The sequence below is a fragment of the Palaemon carinicauda genome, chromosome 7 (genome assembly GCF_036898095.1).
Source record: "Palaemon carinicauda isolate YSFRI2023 chromosome 7, ASM3689809v2, whole genome shotgun sequence".
Lineage (NCBI taxonomy): Eukaryota > Metazoa > Arthropoda > Malacostraca > Decapoda > Palaemonidae > Palaemon > Palaemon carinicauda.
Window position 1 is genome coordinate 115,675,051 of NC_090731.1, and position 26,313 is coordinate 115,701,363.

At 35.6% G+C, this 26,313-nt stretch overlaps 1 protein-coding gene across 10 annotated transcripts in view; it reads right to left on the bottom strand.

Annotated features, from left to right (window-relative positions):
• Positions 1–26,313, bottom strand: part of Evi5 (ecotropic viral integration site 5) — a 411,492-nt gene that overhangs the window by 140,564 nt on the left and 244,615 nt on the right. The window contains exon 1 of one of the 10 annotated variants that reach the window (XM_068376832.1): positions 1,444–1,940. The exons of 8 other annotated variants lie outside the window; for them this stretch is intronic. Coding sequence is in view for 1 of the 2 variants with exons in the window: in XM_068376823.1 (XP_068232924.1) it covers positions 431–732 (302 nt within the window). In the remaining variant the exon portion in view is untranslated. Of the gene's footprint in view, positions 1–430; positions 748–1,443; positions 1,941–26,313 lie in introns of those variants that run through there. One more of the 10 variants, XM_068376823.1, reaches the window with a different exon arrangement.

Sequence of the window (26,313 nt, forward strand, 5' to 3'; positions counted from 1 at the left end):
AAACCATTTCAAAGCTTTTTATTTAATAAATCGAAGATAGTGACAATCAAAATCTACATACCGTAATAGTGAACCAGCAATAAAAAAAAAAAAAAAGATGTTTTTTCGGGAGCTGACAAAACTCTAATTCAAGAAAAGTATATCGGGAGTCTGCTCTAAGCATACATCTTTCAGACCAAGGTTCATTTGAGGGAGGGAGGCAAGAGGCAAGAGGCAAGCCCGCATGCCAAAAAGGAAGCTTCAGACCAACTCGATGAACATGCATCGGTTACTTGTTTAGCGTGGCATGGCGTGGCACAGCTGGGTATAGAGGGTGACAAATCAAATGAAAGAGAGAGAGAGATAGAGAGAGAGAGAGAGAGAGAGAGAGAGAGAGAGAGAGAGAGAGAGAGAGCTTTGGCTAGTGTTTCTCTTGCATACGGAGACCTACTCAAGGTTCCTGTTTTCATCAAGCATGGTGTAGGTGGTCTTCATGAGGCGCTTGACCCGGCTCAAGGGTGAAGTAGGTTCTCCTCCACATGGATACGCAAACGGACTGGGGCTCGAACGTGTGTTAGAGCTAGCGGCACTAGAGCGGGGCAGATAGGGGTCACACCTCCTTGCCCCGTAAGAGGACAGGCAAGAAGTAGTAGTAGTAGCAGCAACGGAAGGTGTAGGGGAGGTTGAGGGTGATATGGTGTGAGATAAAGTCGTCTCAGTACTAGGGACCTTGCCAATGCACTGCAACAACATGTTGGTAAATGAAACATCGAACTGCCTCCTATTTATTTTTCAGAGGGGACCACAATTACCTTTAGTTTCTCTTTTCTTTCCCGATCTCTCTCTCTCTCTCTCTTTTCCTAACGGTCAGCGACTGAAATTCTCGAGAGATCTGTGAGCTGCACCTTTTATCACTGTGGTGCCGGCACCGGAGGATCAAGTAGCGTGCGTCATCTGTATTCATCAAATTAGTTCACAACTATTCCGCAAGAAAGCGTCACCCACTCAAAAGTACCTACATTGCCAACACCAAACAAACATACGAACAACAGCCTCTGAAAATAAATTAAAAAAAGAAAAAAAAAACACTAAACTGACATCAATAACATCTGAACGCTGGTTGTGACGTATCTGTGCAGCATCCAGCCGAGGTATCAGATCAGCTGATGGAACCCTTCCTTCTCTCTCTCTCTCTCTCTCTCTCTCTCTCTCTCTCTCTCTCTCTCAGCGCGACCTTCCTGGCTATTCAGCCCGGCAGAAAATCCAGCATCACTGCTCCGCGTTCTAAGGAGTTAGATCGGGTCTGAATCTACATTACAGCTACCACACAAACAACATTGAACCATAAAATCTACAACGACGGGTGCTTAATAGTTCTACGACTACAAATATTTCTTAGGGATGCCAAACATAACAATAACAACAACTAACAACAAAGGAAACTGGTTCTCTAATCTCACCTACCAGTCAAAGTCTATCTGGAGCAAACCATCAACTGCCCCATCCAGTCATCTCCCAAAAGCTTAACCCCCCGAGGTGCTATCCTCGTGTCAGGGCCAATTTAGGAACTGGTAAAAATCAAAATTTTGAAGGGGGGACAGGTGGAGCTCCTCTTTCTCTCAATGTGTCACTCACTAAGAGGTAAGCAAAAGCAACATTTATGTTATCAGATGCCGAAACGATAGACGCCACCCAAGTATAACGAGAAACATAGAAATGAGGGGAAACTTCTGCCACCAACACTACTTATAAACATCACACGAGATCAAAATTAAAAAAAAAAAAAATCCCCAAGAGTTCTCCTTCCAGAGTCTGGACGTTACCGTTTCTAGCAACTACTTCCAGGGGGTCACCAACACCACCTGCACAACCTAAATTCAATTTCCAGTCACAAACAAAGCCTGGAAGCCCAATTTTGAGAGAGAAAAGAGGGGAATGCTGGCGGTGACTCCCCTCCCACTGGCTTCCAGGAGAGACTGTTTGTTGCGAGAGGAGGAAGACTTGTCTGGCACTACTACCATGATTCCAGATTTCCCGTTCCACGTCTGAGAGGCAAAGACCATAACAAAGCGCCTCCGCCAAGAACCTCAGACAGAGAAGGATGCAGTTCCTGTGACACTAACATTTAGAACCCCTCTTAGTTGAGTTTCAGCTAAACGGAACAGTATTCCAACAAAAAGAGGATGTCAAAGAATAAGAAATTTACGGTTCCATGACCATCGGCGGACTTTGTACATCTGGCAAAGGCCTCGCTGAACTCGTTCAGCACACATTGCTCAAAACTTAACAGACCGAGAGCTTCCCAGGAATAAAACTAAGTCAGTCTCAAGAAACACGTCCAAGACACAGTGTATCATTAAAGCAATGGTACCGAAATAAACCGGTTTTAAAACATGGCAGGTACTTTTCCAAAACTATGACAAATCCTGGAAAAAGCCAGGCATCATCGCGCGTCCGGCAACCCATTAGCGCATCCTCAGTGCCGCTCAGGAGACGGTCGATGGTGCCACGCGTCAGAATACTTCTCAAACATCCGCCGGCCTAGACTTCGACATCGTTATAATATTTGCATCTCTGTTCCACAAAACCTTTTAAAATTAATGGATAAAGTTTACACACTATGAATTTTTCAACAAAGATTGCAATTCAATTTTGAAATACTTCGTTCGGATCGTTTTTAGTCAAAGGCCAAAACATCATTATAAACGAAAGCACACAAGTGCATAAAATACGACATAGCCATCAGAAAGGGCTAAATCTCGGAACTAATATCATAAGCACCATCACAGACTTATTAAACATGAACAAATCATTTCTGTCACTCAAATGAGAGAGAGAGAGAGAGAGAGAGAGAGAGAGAGAGAGAGAGAGAGAGAGAGAGAGAGAGAGAGAGAGAGTTATCGGGGTACCATCACTAGATTTTCCTACCTCTTTTCCCTTGACAGATGAATACGAAGATTTCCAAAAGGCATCCATGATATTCCCTGTGAAATAGAACACTAAAAATCCTAGTACTATGCGGATTATTATCTTCTAGTTAATGAAAATAAGAGACTGTATTTATCGCTGAACTTGAGACAATTCCTAAATATTCCTTATCATAACACATAGAAAATCTATTAATCCAATAAATGATTTACAGGTACACAAATATATTGAAAAACGAATGCGATGTATATATATATATATATATATATATATATATATATATATATATATATATATATATGCATATATATATATATGTATACAGTATATACATATGTACATATATATGTGCGTATATACGTAAATATCTCAATGAAAGTCTATTCGTCCTCACCAGTGTTAAAAAACAAATTATTTTAAACCAGGACTTCAAAATTCTGAATATGTGTGACATTGGCGCAACTTTTGCAAATTTGCAACCTCGCTCCGAATTACACGAAGCAAATCTCTTTCTTTCTCTATCTCCCGTCAAGTACCATGAGTTCAAATACAATGGATGTGCGCTACAATGGCTACTCACAACAATGCACCTATTCACCAAAATGGCAAGAAAATAATGACTTCACGAGACTTAGACATTTCCAAGAATGAAAGCAGAATAACGGCCTCACGGAGCATCCACAATCGTCTCAGACAAAGGAAAACATTTCCACCGAGATAATACTTTATCAAAACATGAGAAACTTCCCCCACTGGAACCAAAAAAAAATCATGTAAAAATTGAATCTTGGAAATAAATAAATAATGAAACGGAATAATGACGGTTGGCTGATTTTCAGGTATTATTACTTTGTTAAAATCAAAATGCAAGCAAAGCGTCTGCTGGTTCAACACAAGCAGAAATCGCCGGCTTCAGTTCTCTTGGGGGGGGGTAAGAGTACCTAGTTCCTCATGAGAGAGAGAGAGAGAGAGAGAGAGAGAGAGAGAGAGAGAGAGAGAGAGAGAGAGAGAGAGAGAGAGAGGGATTTATGTATATTAATAAAACGATTATCACTTTACTTTCAGAACACATGCCAAACGTGATTAAGAGGACCAACTTTCAAAATACTTCCATAATTGCGATCATAAGTTGTTATGAGACCGTCAGAATATTTCCGATCGTTTTCCCCATTCCATATATTCATCTCCGATGTCTCGAACGTTGAGGAAAAAAGAAAGGTGTTGGTACGTGGAAAATTCGACAGGATTCCCAAATGTTCGATGATGAAATTCATGTTTTTTTTTTTTTTTTTAATGGGCAAACCGCATGATCTGACAAACTCGTTTCGTAAAATAGCTCGGGATCATTCGCGAAAATAAAGATTTCCCTCAGTAGGGATAAATATTTTTCTCTTGTCACCGGAAATGAAAAATAAGACACGAATAAAAGTATGGCTCCCGAACGGGTATGGCATCTCAAGAGAAAGAAATGTTTTCCGACTTTGACATTTTGAATTTTTCCAGTCAATTGTGATGAATAATCTAAAGTACTCATAAAGGCATGGGCACGATTAAAACTCACGAACATGGTCTTTTCTATACTATGGTCCTTATAACCATCCGTAACTAAAGTGAAATTCAAATGAATTTGAAATGAATATTTTAATTCAATAGGATTAATCCGAATGAACGTTAATTAGAATAACAACTTATAAAGATTTTCAACCATAACATTAGTCCAAAAATCGTGGTCGCTTACAACGATTATTTCGAGACTATTCTGAAAGTACATGACAGCCATAATGAACACAGACGAAAACATTTCCGTCTGTTGGACTTCAACAAGAGCGAGATGACAAGAGATGCATCAGTGAAGTCGATGCAGACAATGACTTCTCATTAGTGCTGGCGTGTCCTCAGCGTGGTGCAATAGCAGTCACAGTATGGTGACACTGATTGCACCTCATCCAGCCCTTCCATCTGTGCCCTCCAAATGAAAGCAATAACAGGCACCTATTTGAATGCGTAATTAGTGTGTACTGTTTTGACATCTGAAAAACAGCTCAGTCTCTAAATAGCCTATCTCAGCTAAGGCTTTAGAAATTCGTTACCGGCACTAAACATACAGAAATCATAATGCAGACTATAAATAAATCATGTTTGTCAACAGACTTTCAAATACGGATAAAAAAATATCTGATAAAATATTTGAACAACATTATTAATAGAATACTTTGAGATCTCGGCTCTCGGACTAGTGAAGGTCTCCATGGAAACAACTCTTCAACCTAGGATTTCTTCATCAAACCTTATCAACTGACAAGATCTTTCAAAGGATGCATTAGCCAAGTTTCATCAAAGAGCAATTACGTCTTCCCTTTTTGATCAACCACCACTCATAAATTTCCCTCTTTCCAGTCCCCCACTTTCCCCTTCACACACCCCAATACTATTTTCTATTTCGGAAAAGTGACTTTATTCAGGTCACATCAATAGAGATATAAAGGTTTCCCGGTTACAACTAATAAGGCAAAAACGGATGTCCAAGTAAAGTCAACCGGCTGTGAGAGTATAGTCTATCAACAGATTTTGACGACCGAGTTTCATTATACACCTCATTTTACGGTTAAAATTGTATGACCTTATAACTCAATTCTTGTCTCCTTATTATCGAGGACTCAAGTTAAAAAGAACGAGAAAAGGTCAATGCCAATGCCTCTGATAAATCTGCAACTTTACATCCTTGCCATTAGACTGAAAAGCTTATCGATTGCGAGGTATGTTAATATTTTATCTATCGTAACATTTCTCCAGGTTTCGCCTTCTCCTTCCATGATATTCGACATTCTGAAAGAGGAAAGGAGATGAAATAGCGATAGGAGAACGGAATTTTCGAGTATCCGTGAGATGCAATAGATGGAAGGATATTCCACTAGAGGAACCCATTTCCCATATTTACCTACTTTATAATTATGGTGATAAGGGTTAGATGTCGGGGGGGGGGGGAGTCTGGCAACAGTTTCAATTCACCCATGTAGATCTTGAATTCACCTACATTAAAACCGTTGAACAACAAGAGGTTACAACAGCTATTGTATAACTTTCGAGTGGACCCGCACGAAAACGACACTAGGGCAAACATGAATGAATCAACAGATTGAAGAAGCGGCCAGGCATTGTGTCGTAAGGCAAGTCAAATAGTTCACATTCTATTTTCTGCCAAGGTGGTTGAATACATCAATCAGCGAAAAAGGAGAATCTCAAGTGAAAAATGGTCCTCTGGACCTTTTTATTAGTTGACGCTTTGGCTTCAACTCACCGCCGACAACAAAGAAAAATAGAAATAACTTTCTGAGCTGACAGGGTTTTATTAAAAGAAGAAACCGCTTTCCTAGTATCCCTACTAGCCTGCACGACAATATATGTCAAATCGCCAGCGCAAACACAATTTCACACATACCGCACATACATACATAAACCCCCATATATACAAATATATACAAAATATATATACATGCACCAGTGAGGAAAGAAAACAAGGAAAAAAATATTTCAGGAACAGTAACATCAAAATAAACATTTCCTATATAAACTATAAAAAACTTTAACAACACTAGAGAAAGAAAAATGAGAAAGACTAGCGTGCCTGAGTGTATCCTCAAGCAAGAGAACTCTCATCCAAGATAGTGGAAGACCATGGTACAGAGACTATGGCACCACCCAAGACTAGAGAATAATGGTTTGATTTTGGAGTGTCCTCCTAGAAGAGCCACTTACCATAGCTGAAGAGCCTCTTCTACCCTTACATAGAAGAAAGTGGCCACTGAACAACTACAGTGCAGTAGTTAATCCCTTAGGTAAAGAATTGTTTGGTAATCTCAAGAGTGGTCAGGTGTATGAGGACAGAGGAGAATATGTAAAGAATAGGCCAGACTATTCGTCGTATGTGTATGCAAAGGGGAAATGAACCGTAACCAGAGAGAAAGAGGCTGGTGCCTTGGCCAGCCAACTACCTATAAAGATATATATATATATATATATATATATATATATATATATATATATATATATATATATATACACACACAGTAGCCATAAACATAAATTTATATATGTTTGTATATAAATTATATATATATATATATATATATATATATATATATATATATATATACACACACAGTAACCATAAACATAAATTTGTGTGTATATATATACATATATATATATATATACACATACATATAGATATATAAATATATATATATATGCATTTATATATATATATATATATATATATATATATATATATATATACACACACATATATATATATATATATATATACATTATATATATTATATATACACATAGCCATAAATATATAAATTTATATATGTGTATATATATATATATATATATATATATATATATATATATATATATATATATATATACATATATATAGTTCTTTATCAACATGCCTAATAAAATATAAATTCAATCAATGAACCACAAGAATACTGTCCTTCAAAATGTCGCACATAACCGATCAAAACCAGTGACATTACCAAAGTGCAAGCAAAGAGGCCTTCCTATCCACAAGTACCTCTTGGTGACCATGACAAATCAGCTTCGCCATTAACCTAAATAGTTACACTATTGACACCACATATCGACCTCCCCCTCGTCACCTTGGGCATTAAAGAGTCCTCGCTCTTTAATATCAGGTGAAATCTACATGTCGTGAGGGCAAACAAACTTGCGTGTTAATAGTTGCCTATAAAATTTCACTGTGTTCGTGCTTGCGTGTTTCAGTGACGTGATCTTCTTTCGTGAATCTTTTCATCTACCTTCCACACGATCTACTTTGTGTGTGACGAAGCACATACAATCATAAGGAGAACATTCCTTCACTGAAGCTTGTTACTATAACGAGAAAATGTTGCATGATCCTGAGAGAGAGAGAGAGAGAGAGAGAGAGAGAGAGAGAGAGAGAGAGAGAGAGAGAGAGAGAGAGAGAGAGATAGCGTACATGAATGTGCACATATAATCTATAATTATTATTATTATTATTATTATTATTATTATTATTATTATTATTATTATTATCATCTAAGGTACAACCATGCTTGGAAAAAGATGCTATAAGCCCTCCAACAGAGGAAAATAGCCCAGAGAAAAATTGAAATAAGGAAATAAATAAAACTATATAAGAAATAACGAATAATGAATATAAAATATCTTACGATCTGTAAGAAAGTTAAATATATTTGTCATAAATAGCACATGAAAGAGACATATGTCAGCCTGTCCATCATAAAAACATTCGCTGCAAGTTTGAACTTCTGAAGTTCCAACGATTCAACTGCCTGATTAGGAAGATTATTTCCCAATCTGGTCGAAGATACAATAAAACTTCTAGAGTACAGTATAGTATTGAGCCTTATGATGGACGAGGCATGACTGTTAGAATTAATTACATACCTACTAAGTACAGGATGACACAGTATCAGAAGATCTGAATTCAAAATATTGGTTAGAGTAATAAAAAATCTTATGCGAGCAATTGAAGAAGAAATAGGCCGAATGTGTTTCTCAAAAGTAAAATATGCTATCAAGAATCTCATCAAAAATTTCAAAGGAGGCGTATAGTCTTAAAGAAACATTATCAATGCAGACATCTGGATGTTGAGGATCACGATCCTTGACCTACTTACAATATACTTTGAGTTTTATAAGTGTCCAACTACATACCACATAATTAGCACCAAGTACTAATTTTAGCTAGATCTCTATTAAGGAATTCAACAACCCCAGATCTACATTCAGAAGATGGAACGAAGCAAAAAGAGTAGCATCATTTGCATATGCAACGAGCTTGTTTTCTAGGCCAAACCACATACCATGTGTATATAGTAAGAAAAGTAATGGACCAAGAACACTGCCTTAAGGAACATCAAATATCACATCCCTAAACTCAGAATTGTGCCCATCAACAATGAATCTATACAATCTATTACTTTAAAATTCAATTATGATGCTAAAAATACCCCCATACTCCCAAAGCCGTATGCCATACACAAATGCAAGCATTTAAACATTTCTACATTTTCCTGAATACATTCAAATGAATTGCCATGCAAATCAACACATCTTTTTTCTGCACTAGAGACCTTTAATGCCTCGTTAGGTCTCCTTTTAATCGACCTCTAATGAGACAAAAGCAAGAGACAAGGAAATTAATAAGAGGAGTGCTTCTATGTAACCTAATCCATCATTACTCTGTTATAACACTGCTTCGATATCACATATTCGAAAAAAAGAAGAGCAGGCATGGAGAAAGAACAAATTAATGGCGTGGTTACTGAAGCCAATGATTAGTTCCAAAGAATAACATTATTGTTTTGGGAGAACATAAGCCCTTAATAAAAAAAAACAATATAGCAAGAGGCGCCAAGTTTTCTAAATACATCTTACTACAATTTTTAAGACGAGAATAAGAGATTAAAAGAAGGGATAGAAAAGGGAAAGAGTAGGATCTAATGAACAAAATGTAGTTTACTTAACGACTGCCAAACATGTAAATCGATTGGAAATATCTTTTTTTTTCTATTGAGAGACATTAAGATAATGAGCCTATCTATCAGGCTGTCAATCTTCAGCATTTAAGCCCCAATGAAAATCCTTTTCGACAGGTCGAAAAATAACGAAACTCGATAATTCTGGCATGTCCTTTTAATGTTTAAGAGAGAGAGAGAGAGAGAGAGAGAGAGAGAGAGAGAGAGAGAGAGAGAGAGAGAGAGAGAGAGAGAGAAAGAGAGAGAGAGAGGACAATACACATCAATCTATACGCTCCGTGCCTAAAATGGAATGTAATATGTTTCTCTAGCTCAAAACTCTCCTATATTTTCTAGTGTGTCTACTATTTACAAACCAATAAAAAACAATGGAATACCATCGGAAATACCCTTAAGTTACTACATTTTATCACTATTAACATTTCAAAATAAACTGACATCATTGCCTGCTAAAATGCACACCCACAAATACATGCATATATATATATATATATATATATATATATATATATATATATATATATATATATATATATATATACATATATACATATATACATATATATATATATATATATATATATATATATATATATATATATATATATATATATATATAAATATATATATATCATTCCAAACAAAATAAAGGGCAAAGAGTACGTATGGGTAGTTAAATAAACAAACTGATAGTATTAATTAGAATAATTGTAATGATTTCAAAGAGCCAAATTTTTAAAGCCAGCTAAAAGATACCTTTTTTCACACGTACCGGAGAATTGACGTTACTTCGTTAGCACACTATGAGAGTTTTTGAGGTTTAGCGGGCAATATTTGAAAGTCTATGTGATAGTCAACATATATTCCCTATTTTACAGTTTAGCTTTCACAAAGACTTGGGTGCTTGTGATGCACTTCCCAAGTTTCAATTTCGTAAAAAGCCATTATTTTCAAGATACGATTAAGAACTGTGCCTTGGTGGTATCAATATATTTTAACAAATATATATATAAGTGCCGTGTTTTTAGATAACAAATATTTATGTTATTTACACATATGTAGTTTTACCTTTAATAAAAACTAATCCTATCTCGTGGAGCGTAGGCTATTGTTTATCCACTCTCTCATCAGATTTAGTCAGAATTAGCAAATGGTGCAAATTATATAGAAGAAAGTTAACTTGTATAAATGCTCAAAGCATTATTGTTACTAGATGACTGGATCCTTCCCAAACATCTCTTTTTCGTGGACAATGTTTCTATAATTACATGAATTTCTCTTTAAAGTCTAAAAAAAAAAACTAGTATATGCAGTACCTATTTAATTGCGTAAGCAATTGGATGGCATTTTTAAGAAAGCATTCAAGATTTTCGGATATTTCTCTTTCCAGAGGAAATATTTCCCATCATTTTTTCTACTATGTTTTAATATCGTTTTCCTGACTGGTCCTAAGTAGTTGGATCACATCTTGAATTGTTGAATAAAAACATTTCCAATATTTCTTTCTTATCCCGAACCATAGTATTGAATAGGTCATCATCGTTTAAATATCTCATTGTGCATTCCTAATTCCCAATTCTGACCAGTCCTGGATATGCAGGTAGTTCTAACAGTTTTCTTTTTTCTCTTGTCAAGATAATGCTTAATAGAATTGTCAAAGTTTTAATTTTTACTCTTTGAAACAATCTGCCTAGTCGTTCAGTTGAGTTACTGGATGCTTATAAATTAAAAAGGACGCAAATACATTTATGTTAAATAGACCGACATAATTTGACTTTTGGAATAATTTGTTTCTATACTGTTTGTAATTCTCTGTTATTTATAAAACAATCCATTATATATCTCTATATCTGGTTTCCGTTACGATTAAAGCATTCTCGTGTCCATTTTCGGCTTGTAGTTTTATCTCCATGACACAAGAGTAAAGATAAAAAATAATACGCAAATGGTATGTGATCATTAACACCCTGAAAGTAAAAAACCTGCAAATAGCAGCTTTAGATACCGACTTCGACAAAACACACTATGCGAACTAAATATTGCACCCAGATTTGTTATATAGCACAGCGAATACTGCACCAGCATCAGAAGGTATTTCACCGACACCATTCTCAATAATAGGAAAACGAAGTAGGAATTAAACTGCCAGACTCATAAAGAAGATTTAATCTTAATGCCTGAGAGAGAGAGAGAGAGAGAGAGAGAGAGAGAGAGAGAGAGAGAGAGAGAGAGAGAGAGAGAGAGAGAGAGAGGGAATGTGTATTAAATTAATTGTAAATATTGATGGTGGACATTAAGATATAAAAAGCCACATTTTAATACCCTTAAATATAAAAGGTAAAATAATAACTCGGGTCGTTAGTATATGACGAAAATGATAGAAATGACTAAGAACAAAATAAAACCTTAAATCTCTGGTTATAGATCCTGCCAAAAGGTTTAAATTTTTCTCTTGATTCTAGATAATTACACCCTAAGGTAAATATGCAGCCAATGTATTAATCCCAAGTGTCCGAAAAAGTTAAAAAAAAATATGGAATCAACAGCTTAGCAACATTATTATTTGACATTGTCAACCACCATTGTTTAAGAGTACATTCCTTATTTTCTTTCCTCACTTGGCTATTTACCCTGTTGGACCCCTTGGGCTTATAACAGCCTGCTTTTCCCACTAGGATTGTAGCTTATCAAATAATAATAATAATAATAATAATAATAATAATAATAATAATAATAATAATAATAATAATAATAACAACGTCATCTAATGAATTAAGTCCATTCGCACCTAAGAACTCTAAAACAAAGTTAGGCAATTGAAGTTCAGGGTCTAAAACCCCAACTCATCAGAAAAACTTAAATAATAAGCAAAGTAACGCACTGAAAATGGCCGAAAGAAGAACGATAATGGCCCTAAACGAATGGAAAGCCTCGAGAATAAACAGGCAGTATCTTAAAATCGACAGCACCGGTCTTTTATTAGGTTCAACTGTGAAACAGCTGCGAAGGCACAGTAAATCTCAAGAAGATATTGCTTTCTGCATAAAACTGTGCGTCGAAATGGCCAAACCGAATACATTCCTGCCACAGTCTGCGCAATCATAAGTTTATTTCGGATGATTTTTGCTTTAGCTAATAATAAAATTGTCGTACTTGACCCTACCAATCAATAAAAAAAAAGAAAAAAAAATGTACTTTAAATTACTTACCAAAAAGAATACCTGGATAAAATTTTGAAGGTAAATCACGTTCATATTGCTACATTCGGCCTAATTTCTTTCATTAGCTTGGGAAACATTTACAAAAGGCCAGACTCCTACAAGGTATTATTAAAATACAATTGTCAATGTAGACCACACTCAACAAAAAAAAATTTCAGGGGCCACTTCTACAATTCATATTGTGCTAATTAATCCACTCTGCGGAAAATGAAAATCAAACTATAAAACTGAGAAAGTAACTTCCTTGAAACACACTATAGGTCGATAAGTCGATTAAGTCGACCTTGGCATGATTTAAAACCACGCACCTAATGCGTTCAGATGTAACCAACTGCACATTACATTCAAAGCAAGGTCGAACACCTTACATCCACCAGCTCTGTTAGTTTACTACTATGAAATTTAAGAGAGCAAAGTCATATAGTAGCCTATATAAGAAAATACATAGATACTTTACCCTGTAAGGAAATGAATCTTTAGGTTCATACCACAACACATTGTGCTGTAACAATATTCAACATTCAACAACGAACAATACTTTAGATTAGACTATCGTCTAACCGAGAGACAACACTAACACATAACATTCAAAGATACATCCGACTCAAAAATCAATACTGCATACCCCAGCCTCAAACTCTATCGGCATAAAGTACTTTTGAATTATCCAGGGTAGTACGAACAAAGAAACTCTCCTGGAATACCGCAGGGCTTGAAATATTCAGCAGCTCCAACATAAAGGAGTAAAGAAATGGCCTCCTTAGCTACAGTCGCCATCAATAACCAATAAATTGATAATGCGTACACTTCTTCGAAGGCCGTTAGCCGTATAAGAGGCTCTACGCAGTTATCAGAATTCAGTTCTAAGAATTACCTTACTTTATCGGCCGTTCCTTTAGTGCTAAATATAGCAGGGATATGGCGAGAGTACAAATTGTTCTCAGAAGCGAACAGCAATGGAACAAAAACAACAGCACCAACAAATGCAGCTGTTTCTAGTCCACTGCAAGACAAAGGTTTGGCCAGTTTTTATCACGACGCCGGTGATGGTGAGAGATTCTCATATGATCGCTCACAGCAAACCAACCTAGTATGGGTGGCTCTGACGACTACAATTTTACTGATCATGGCGATACGCAAACCCTTTCACCGCATTATGTTATCCACCACTCAGAAAGGGTGCACAATTAAGAAGAGCACAATCTAAACATAACAAAGCTCTTGAAGGAGATTAAACCAACAAAAAATTTGAGTTATGCAGCCACATTACGTCCTACTTTAGTTAACCCCTTAACATTAAACCTCTTTACAACAAGAGTATTATTCCATGGTTGTCGTAACAGGAATTATAATTAGGTTACTCCACCATATTTCAAAATATGAAAAGCAAAGAAGTTCGGGAACCGCTCCCCCCCCCCAAAAAAAAAAAGAGAACACTTATACTAATGTAGGATCAGCCTTACTTATACGTTTTGCCACACTTGTTCCAGATAAATTTAATACTCTACGGCATGGTTTAATAGGTGTGCATCTGGCCATTTTACAGCATTGACAGCATACAGAGGGTTAATGTTTTCATTAATCCTTCAAAATCATTATTTCCTACCATAACAAATTATTATTATCATTACTTGCTAAGCTACAGCCCTAGATGGAAAAGCAGAATGCTATAAGCTCAGGGAATCCAACAGGGAAAATAGCCCAGTGAGGAAAGGAAACAAGGAAAAATGAAAGATTAAAAGAGTAACAACATTGAAATAAATATCTCCTATATAAACTATAAAAACTTTAACAAAACAATAGGAAGGGAAACTAGACTGAACAGCGTGCCCGAGTGTACCCTCAAACAAGAAAATTCTAACCCAAGAACGTTAAAGACCATGGTACAGAAGCTATGGCACTACCCTAGACTAGAGAACAATGGTTTGATTTTGGAGTGACTCTCCTAGAAGAGCTGCTGACCAGAGCTAAAGAGTCTCTTCTACCCTTAACAAGAGGAAAGTGGCTATTGAACAATTGCAGTGCAGTAACCCGTTGGGTGAAGAAGAATTGTTTGGTAATCTCAGTTGGGTCAGGTGTATGTGTGTAGGCAAAGGGGAAATAAACCGTAACTAATGTCATACTGTATGGTTTAGAAAGGCACTTACTGATAATTAAGGGTTCTCATAGTCTTTAAATTGCCTTTTTAAAAGGCAAGTCTGGTTCTCATTTAAACAAAGGATTTTCGTGGCTCGTTTTGGAAGCGTGAAATGTTTACATACTTTCATGTATACGCTGGACAAAGGTTGATAAAAAAAGCTCACGTGAGCTTTCCGCTCATGCGAGTCAAAAAAGATGGGAACAACGTCAAGACATGAAGTGGGGGAGGGAGGGGATCAGGAGTGGAATGAGGTAAAGATGCAGTGGTCCCACAGGCCCAAACACTGTACACAATGGGAATGTATCACTCATGTTGGGAAGGTTTTTATTGTCCCGCGAGAGTCCCCCAACCACACACCGAAACGTCCGCCATAATTAGCGTTGGGAGAGACGTCGTGGTAGGATAAAGAGGAAAGAGGGGCGGAGGGAGGTAGGACTGTGTCTTAGGGAACAGGAGATACGTCGATTTTTTTTTTTTTGTCTAGGCAAAAGGGATATCCAATGAAAGAGGCAAAGTTTTCAAATCATAATGATTAGATTGGCTATGCTCCTTGAGCAACCCGCCTGAAAGAGAGCGTAGACGGCTAGGATGAGAAGCCAGGGATATGAAAACTAATCTTGCAGACATTATTACAAGTACAATCATACGGACTCCCCATGTTTTACGGTAAGACAAAGGAGGGCTACTAAAAAAGAGACTTTGCGGTTAGGACGAGATCATAGAGTTGAAGATAAAAATAGATAGAACTGAGTAATGTAATCAAATTCTAAACTAAAATACAATATCATATATAATAGTGGTATGATTTGACATGGCAGTCATTTTGGTCTAGTGTTTTTACGTGCACCGACTATTCAAAACACATATTTCACTGATACAGGTGACAGGACTGCACTCAATTCAAAAAGCATCTTTCCACTTCCATTTTTTTTCTAAAATCCCTTGAAATGTTTTTAAGGTCACTCGTGAATGCCAGTGACAACCAGGGATGTTTCCAATAAGCTATCACAACCCCTTTATTCGATATAACTTTCTTTTTATGTTCACTTTCATTCATATACTGTATAGTTACCACCAAGTTCTTGTTAAGATTTCCAAATAACTTGCAATGCATACCAGCTATTTTCCATTCGATTTGTCCCTCCTCGGTCACGATCTTGTTGTCGGTCACGAGACTGGAACTGCAAACTTTATGCCCTCCCTCAGCATCAATGACCCTTTATGTTACGACGCAGGTTACTCCTTCATTACACCTCTATTTCATTATAAAAAAAAATTGCTTTGATTCAATATTCTTCTTATTTGCATGTTTGTATGTAAAAATGAGTAAATATGTAGTCTCTTTGATTGCTCAGAAGAGAAAACGGAAAATAAAGCGAATCTCTAAACAGGAAGATAAAACATTTCGAAAGAAGTGTAACTAAATTCCAAACTCGATGCTGTAAGAATGAGGAGAGAATAACAAAACCATTTCGCAAGTCTACGGAAATAGCACATATATATTCAAGACCCAACAACAAGATTCTCTCTTTTCTGGTGGGAAGAAAACGAGATCTGAAAATTTCAATAAACCCGTGAATACTTTATCCTTCTAGAATTTAATTCTTAGTAGCAGGAAACCTCGTTGCAGAAAATAAAAAACAAAATATACTTTTTCCACATAAATATACTATCAATAAAGATATGGTTGTCATATGTTAAGATATGCATGCATGAATGAACGCATATATATATATATATATATATATATATATATATATATATATATATATATATATATATATATATATACATATATATATACACATATATATACACACATACATATACTGTATATATATATATTTATATATATATATATACATATATACATATATATATATATATATATATATATATATATATATATATATATATATATACTGTATATATATACACATATATATATATATATATATATATATATATATATATATATATATATATATATATATATATAACATAATCACCAACAGGATGATTATCACTTAACTGTTAAAAGTCTCAAGTTGAAATACATCTAAAAATGATGTTTTATAGTCATTCGAATCCACTTCGAAGGACATCCCAGGCTGTGGTGACTCACAGTCGTCAGATGGTCCTGGCATGAGGCAAAAACACTATGAACAAACAACGCTTCATCTCTCTTGCTCTCAGCCCAACTCTGGTAGAACCATTATAATCATTACCTTGCTTCGACGTTAACTCACAAGCAAGCAGCAACATTGAGAGAGAGAGAGAGAGAGAGAGAGAGAGAGAGAGAGAGAGAGAGAGAGAGAGAGAGAGGAGTCATGCAATCAAGTTTTATATCCTTCCAAAAAGAAGAGCGAAAAGAAAGATATGAGAGAGAACGCACGAAAAGTGGTTTCCAAGAAAATGGGATTGCATTAATCCAGTTACAGAACGGCCCTTGATCAATTAGATTGTCATATAGCAATACTAATTCCATTATTAAAGTCATAGATGTAAGTGTTACAAGTTACACATAAAACGAGAAACGATTATTATAATTTTTTTATATTATTACCAGTGTACGCGACATGTCAAAAATGATGGCTAAATATTTAGATAGATATGCACATACAGACATCCCCTTGTAACCAAGGTATGAGTACTGCCTCTCCCCCTTACCCGAGGGACGGGAAGAGCTGAGCGTGACCGAAAAAAAATTATATATTTATACAGTATATATAGCCAGACACTTACTCTTTATGATATAGGGGAGATTATTATTCTTATACTGGAGTCCTTTTTACTGTAGTCCTGGACTTCAATATGAAGCATTAGAGATGGGTTACCATAACCTCACGCCAGCTGGGTTACAACAGCTGTTTGCATGCAACATGTTTGAACTGGAAGTTCAGCACTATTTGGAGCGTCTCCACTTAAAGGTAATACGGAGTGGATAAAACGGTTCTATTTTATATCATTGTAGTCTTTGTTATAAAATAAAAAGAGATTGAAATGATCTCATCACGACTTTACACCAAAGAATTATAAAATTCGTAACTTACATTGTAACATATCTTCTGGAAATATAACATTACTAGAAGCATTAAACAAGTTTAACATAATCTTGATTATTTTGCTTCAAGTTATTGTTTACAAACAAAACATCAGATACCAGTATCATGGAGCTGAAAACTGCCATTTACGCCCTACGATATGTCCTTCTCTTGACAGAAAACACCATACACAAATATACAAACATGTGTTGTTGGCCGCCTTGACAGATTACTCAACAAGCATGGAGGACCGTCCACAAATAAACCTTGAATTTGACCAAAGCCCGTCATTACGTAAACCCCTCTGTAAAGACACTACTCTGATTACTCGGTTCTGAGAGAGTCTGATTTCAAAGGTCAGTTTATATACTTGTCTTTACTTTCAAAGGTTCTTGTGATTATTTATCTGCGAAATGTTCTCATTGGAAAGAGTAAATGTCACAAAGATCCGTTGGAATATATACATGTAAGATGTTTTTCAAACGTCATGTGCATTGATAACCCCCTTTTCTTGTCTCGTTTACAATACATAGTACAAAAGAACTTCTCATTTAGTCTATCTAGAAATCAAGAAAAGATAGTGGTAGGTAAAGTCTACATACATACATACATACAAACACACACACATATATATATATATATATATATATATATATATAAATATATATATATATATATATATATATATATATATATATAAATATATATATATATATATATATATATATACAAATATATATATATATATATATATATATATATATATATATATATATAAATATATATATATATATATATATATACAAATATAATATATATATATATATATATATATAAATATATAATATATATATATACATATATATATAATATATATATATATATATATATATATATATATATATATATATATATATACATGTATGTCTGTATGTATGTATGTACACTTAGATTCAAAAGTCCGCCGACACTCAGGGAGAATCGCTCGTCAGAGGTCTCTAGTGTTACCATGACAAAAAAAATAAAGAGTTGCATTTCTTACTACTTTTTAGGAGATAGGCGGAGCCTTGTCCAAGCTCAGCGAACGCTGGAAAATATTATAAATCTTGTTGCCATATATTATGCTGTGGTATCATTTGACATCTCAACCATCCAATACAAATACGCAAAACACACACACACATTATATATATATATATATATATATATATATATATATATATATATATATATATATATATATATATATATATATATATATATATAAATCTGTATAAGCATGTAGGAATTAATGGAGTGGCATAACTTAACAATTCCTTCCGTTAACAGCTACATTATATTGTTCGGGGATCCGACATTAGTCTTGTTCCAGTTTCATTTATGGCTCGATGCTGTAAAGTATTCATAAAAACGCCATATATGAGTTATACGAGCCTTGAGGACATTCAGAGAGAGAGAGAGAGAGAGAGAGAGAGAGAGAGAGAGAGAGAGAGAGAGAGATTAGAGAAGTGAATGTAGTAATTGGTCACCATATAAATTGATTTCTAGACATTCATGCATATCAGGAGAAATTTTCGCTTGATATTGCAATGTTTCCAATAAAAATGATTGTATTATGCTTCCAAAAACTTAGTTTTAGAATGCTAAATTGATTGCTTAAGACTTTCATAGGCCTTTAGATATTCATAGATAGGAAAATTTTGGAATACATAAGGATACTTTACTGAAACATATTTCCCAAGTCATTCAGATTCAAGGGGATGTGCCATCTCAGTCTTTAGTTCGCAACCCTCTTGCCCTTTATTCATAAAAGTTTTTACTTTTCCTTTCCCGCCCGTATTTGTGGCTAAGAACGGTTGGCATTGACATTTAAACTAGAATTTTAAATATATTCTGTAAAATCTTTGCTGTGTTATTCAATCTTTATTACAAGAGCTTTAATTTGCTTGATAATAACTGAGGCCCTATGACAAAATTGGAGATAGTTATCATCGAGTAGAGATAACGGAATTATTTTGTTGGGCTTAAATGCTCATCCACATAATGGTAGATTTTGGAACAATAATAGCTATAATTAGGGAGTCGTTGTCTTATGAGTGTTTGAAGGATTCGTTAGAAAGAATCCTTATACCAACATTTGTCCGGCTCGAAATTATACTATTTAGTTACTATAGATCATTATGTTCTGTAGTCCTCCATATACCACATGTTTTCCAATGAATATGCTCATTACGAAAGTGCTCTGTAGGATAATTTGCCTGTTTGCTTTAAAATCAACCAAGATATTTTCGTTAACTGGAATGATTATAAAGGGATGTGATTGAAATTGTATAAAAAAAGGTGAGTGAAATAGTGCTCAAAATGCCTTATTTTCTAATCCAGCTAAGGAATATCTCGTCTTGGCTTCACACAAATTTCGAAAGGTTCCAGGTTGGAATGGTCAAGTGCAGGTGTTTCTTGCTGCCGCTCAGGAGAGATTTCTTTTCTGGAGGAATAGTGAGAAACTAGGAACTAAAATTGACGGCCTTAGATGAATACCGGCGAAAAAGGCAATTTTTCTTAAAAATGCCGAGGATGTTTAATAAACGAATGAATAAAGAATGAATGAAGGAACACAAATAGGAACTTGATCATGGAGATTTACGCCTATTTGAATCATGATTATTAGAAGTCAGCGTAATCAAACTACGTAATTTTCTGAAGATAAAGCTACTAGTAATTACATAATCAGTGATAACTTACAGCCAAGGTATTAGTGTAGGAAATCATGTTGGGTTCATGTCGTTCTGAGGACAAGAGACTTTTATACATGATTTATCAATAAAGCAAATTTCTCTTTGCTAGAATGTAATAGTGGTTTCATTTACCGCAATACAACTCCCTTTCGATTCAATAAACTAAATTCTGATTATATTCAAAGTGCTATGCAGTCATCAGTATTTACTGTTTCCATCACAGATCATTTATTATGAGAAGTTAATAGTTAACTTTGGTTACTAATCAACCTTAGAACAACAAAGGCTATTTATTCGGTTGCTACTAGCTACTACAAATGAACTAATTATGAATTAGGTTAGCAATATTTCATGGAACATCAACGGTTATCAAATTAGATTGAGGCAATGATACAATATTTTACAAGTTGTATCAAGAATTTCTTAACCTCTTTCCACAACCTCTAAAATACAAATGACTTCCTTGTTTCCTCAAATTCTTCAGTGTCGGACTTCCCGGGGGAGGAGTAATTCCCCCCCTACCTACCTAACTACCCCCCCCCCCCCCCCCGCAACTTACCCATCCATTGAAAGTGTCTACTGGGCTCCTCAAAAGAATAGTAAAAATAATTATATATATATATATATATATATATATATATATATATATATATATATATATATATATGTGTGTGTGTGTGTGTGTGTGTTTTATGTATTTGTAGTGAATATTCGAGAGACAAATGATACCACAGAATGAAATATGTCAACTCGATTTGTAATATTTTTAAGCGTTCGCTGAGGTTGGACAAGTCTCCGCCCATTTCCTTGAAGGTAGTAAGAAGACCAACTCTTTCTTTGTTTTGTCATGGTAACACTAGAGACCTCTGACGAACGATTCCTCTTGAGTGTCGGCGGACTTTTGAATCTAAGTGTACATCAAAAGTTTTCAACTTCTCATTAAGCAATAATTATGCCCAGTATATTCCCCTAACCTTTGACAAATTTCTTAACGGTGAGTAGGATTTAGTCTGGAAAAATAACCCCAAACTAAACATAGTTAAAGCTAGAATTCCATATAATGAACCCTGACGTCCATAAGATATTATTATGGGAGCCCTCTTTAAAGGGGCTGTTTCACGACAGACTACATTCAGAACAACTCTAACCCCTTTATTCGCATTGTTCAGATCGGCCTCTGAATAAAATCCTATTTACGAAAGCCTATTGAGATGTTCATGTTAGCACACTCCTGTTATGAACCTGCATGGCTGCCACACTTATGGTAATGGTTCCTGTGAGTGTCATGAGATGATGAGGTTTTCCAGCATTGCAATACGAACTGTGTTCTTCGCCTCAGATACAAAGAGCTTTATTTTAAATATTTTGCCGCATAATGGAGTCATAACAAACAAACTTGGAGACAAGGCGAGATTAGCTTCATGGTGATAATAAGACCAAAATAATATCGGTTTCCTAATGGTATTATCAAGAACATTGCGCAATTAACATCTGAAACACTTTCTGTGCTTAATCTGAAACGCTCTACAAACACAGTTAAATCATCCCAGGCACCGTTAACAAGCTGTTTAGAAACAGCGAAACCGTTCATTAGTCAACTCCTTTGATTACGGTAATTGAATACTTAAGAGGGACAATTATCTTGCAGCTGCACTATACAGCTCCTTTTGATAATAGGGTCAACAATATTCACTCAGTATTGGCACGAAATCAATTACTGTTAATGTCAAGAGGTTGAATCACATACGACAACATTATTCTCTTCAGGTATTTATAAAGACTTCATGAACTCCAATAGGTAAAAGGTAAGTAAATTTTCCAAGACAAAAATAAAAATTGTTAAATATTTCATTTCAATTAAATAGGTTTCGATTAAGTGATCTATAATGAAAAATGCTTAAAATTTATGTGATTTCCTGAGACATATGCCGGTCAATTAGCAAAATTGCATAATTATCTAATATCTAAGACTTGAAATGTTACATTCCACACAAAGGCTTCATGTGCACATTGAATAAAATACATCTAAGTAAGATTTATGGGGTTTTATTAATATAAAAATTTCTTCTCATTTTATCATCCAGGATATTCGTCCAATTCTCACTCATGTACCATATTTCGTTCTAATTATCCATCCTTTTCTCCCCATCCAATTTTATATAATCTATTATTAGATCCAGCTTAGTAAGACCTGTATGTGTGAGAACTAGCATATGCGCAAAAGGCCTCCTATTAGCCCAATTTCATGCCATCTATCTACCCAACCTATTCCACCTATCAAATTTAAGGTTTTCATATTTTCCGGGTAAATTCCATTTAACCATATTAATCTCACGTTCTACTTACCATCTTAGAGAAATTTGTGAACAGAGAAACGCGGAAGTGCTAATAAAACATATTTAAAGGTGAAAAGACAAAGGGAATGAGAAACGGAGATAAGATAATATGGCACCAAGAAACACATAGGAACCAAGGTGATCCTCGGGGGTGAGGAGACTCCAGAGGCATCCCAAACACCGCTAGAAGAGGCAGTTAGACAAGCTCCAGCTTCCCTAACAAGTGAAACAAGAAACTCCCGCACTTCGAGACTCGCCTTCGGAAAAGGATATCATTCTCTGGGTGCAGAAGAAAAGGAAAATGACTCGGTCTTGGTGTAAAAGGGTTGTGAAAGAGCTCTGCACAACATGGATGTTGTGAGATTCGTTGAGAAAGCTTCTTGAGAATTTCTAATACATTCATTGGTTTCACACCAATGGGGGTCATGATTACCTCACTGGCAATCCCCCAACTCACTCACTCTCTCTCTCTGTCTGTCTCTCTCTCTCTCTCTCTCTCTCTCTCTCTCTCTCTCTCTCTCTCTCTCTCTCTCTCTCTCTCTGCAAGGGTCGAGTGGCACGCATGTTCATAATTCAAAATGGGTTTTTAAGGAACGTACCCATACTGTCCCTCAAGTTTATTTCGAAAATCGAACACTGGTCACTCCGTTTATGAGTTCTATGTGTGTGCGCAAGCGCACGTGAGTAAGAGAGCGATGGAGAGTGGAGAACTGGCGGATTCAGGCAGTTCACAAACGTCTACAAAACCAATATCCTTGAACTTTATCGTATCCGAGATCTCATTATTCCCGACGTACCGCGCTAACCAACGTGGATAAAAATTTCATTTTCGCTTACCCACCAAAGTCATCAGTAACAAACTCACGCTCAGACTCGTCTCCCAGCAGACAATGAGGTATTTCCTACCATGATGACAACCATAAAGGATGAAGGGATTTAAATCACAGCAATTCTCAATATCTCGGGGACCCCTTTCAAATGACCGGTAATATCTGACCTGTCAACTCAAACACATCCAAGGTAGCATAATTCCATGTAGATTTCTAATCTTGATGACCAGATGGCAAACATTCTGTTGCTACATGAAACCAAGCAACAGAAGCCTAAGGAGCCTTCAACAGCAGAGCAACTTTGTCGTCGTTAACCAACAAGGCCACGCATAAATGCCCAACGTTAAGAAGCATCTAGGTAGTGGGCGTGTGGGCGCCGAGTATGTAGGAGGCGCAATGAATGTGGGAGTCGAGTCCAGTTATACGATCTTGCATGCACCACAAATAGACATTTAAATACAGTTAGCCCTCCCCCGCCCCCAGCCCTACCCCCACCCCCCAAAAAAAAATTCAGGGTTAACAAGGGGCTGTTTTTAGTCTATAGTTATGTAGGCGTGAAAACTGACACTTGTGCAAAGGACGTCTTGAACTAAAAAACAAGATTCCTACCATACGGAAGAAACTAAAATGCTAACAACTGTATCTCTCTTCAAGTGTAGAAAGGATGCACGTTAATATATATGTTTAAGAGCACACACATGGACGCAATGTGTTGGTACTTGCAGGAGTGGCTGTGAGCATCACTATGACTACAAGGAACTTAAGCGTCACATCTTGAAATGTCTATTACACATCTGTGTCTTGAATCTACACTAAACGAAGGCTGCTGTGTGTGCTGGCAAATTCAAAAGCTCTATCCATTCACTTAACGGGAACCATAAATCAATACATTACAAACTAGTATGATTGCACAGTCTTCAAATGTATTGAAGATCTAGATCCATTTTTATGAAGCCAAAATAAAATCCTAAGAAAGTAATAGTGTATAAGCATGGAGGTTTATGGTCAAGGCCACTAAAATATATGGGATATTTATCTTTTCAAATCATAAAAAGACTTCATTTCAACTGTTAGTGAGAAGTATCCAAAAGTTTATAATTTGCTAATAGTATTAGACTCGATGAAAAATGTCGAATTATTGTCAAATAATGATGAAAAGAATAATAACTTTCATCATATAATTTTTCCTATACTATTTATTTGAACCTTCCCCACTCCACTCTCACAACACAGGCAATTAATATTTGTCGCTTTCATTTATTTACTTTCATTCACGTTCGACAAACAAAATTCATCCTAGCATGTTTGTTCGCTCTACAATATCTGTATAAGCTCCAGTTTCAGCCTCCTTAAACAATCACTTCTAATACTGCAACTCTAGAGCTCCCTTTTCCTCAACCGCATCAATTTCACAAAGATTTTCTACCATTCTACCATCAATTTTTTTAATGGCTTCAAACCCCTATAAATAATATTCCATCTCAGCTTTTGTGTTTTAAAGCAAACTCTTAAAAAATTCTCTCAGTAGTCTGTAACTCTTCCTTAATACATATCAAAACTGCCATGCCTCGTCTTATCACAAAAATAAAAAAAAAACGAGTCGTCACAATTGCTTCTTTAGCGATTCCCCCCCCCCCTCACACACATACGCGCGCGCGCCCACACACACGCACACACACATACACACACACACACACACACATATATATATATATATATATATATATATATATATATATATATATATATATAGAAAACTAAACATTTTCCTTTAATTTCCATGACAAGAGCAGTTAGAAAAACCTAAAAGAAGTTTATAAATAATTACAATAAACTTTCCCCTAAAATAGGCTCATTAAAACCATACCAAGTGGAAAGAACCTTAGTCCATCATGCAGTTGAAAAAATAAATAGCTTAATTTCAAAAGTAAAATCAAAGCCATAATCAGCATTCATTAAAGCGAGCAAAGTGGAAACATGCGTTTGGAAACATTAGTTTGACCTTGCCATTTGGAACCTGGCATCATTTGATGTTTACCGGTCAGATATTCAAAATGAAATTTACATAATTAATAACATCTCTTTGTAAATAAACTAAATAAACGTGCCGTGTTTATCATCCAGGAGAGATTCGACTGGGTATACCAGTTCAGCATTTGCGAACAGACAGATATAAACGAGCATAATTCGTCAGTGACACAAATTATAGAAATTCACATAATCTACAAGGGTAATTGTTTTAAAAACCTGTTTTACTTAACGATTACTGAAATGTCTTAATATCCTCAACATTAGTAATAAAAAATTCCCAACGATGACATCAAAATCAATAAAAACCTTCATATTAATCCATCAGAATTATTTATCATATTCAGTTCTTGGCAAAGCAAAGGAATGAAACCTGGAATGTCTCTCGATATTCAGACAATATTGACAGTGAGACCTGAAAGAAAAATGTCAGCTGTCTCCGAAACGCAAATGGCGAAAACCTGCACCTGACAAAATGCCACAAATCATAAATCAAGTTGGACATATATTTT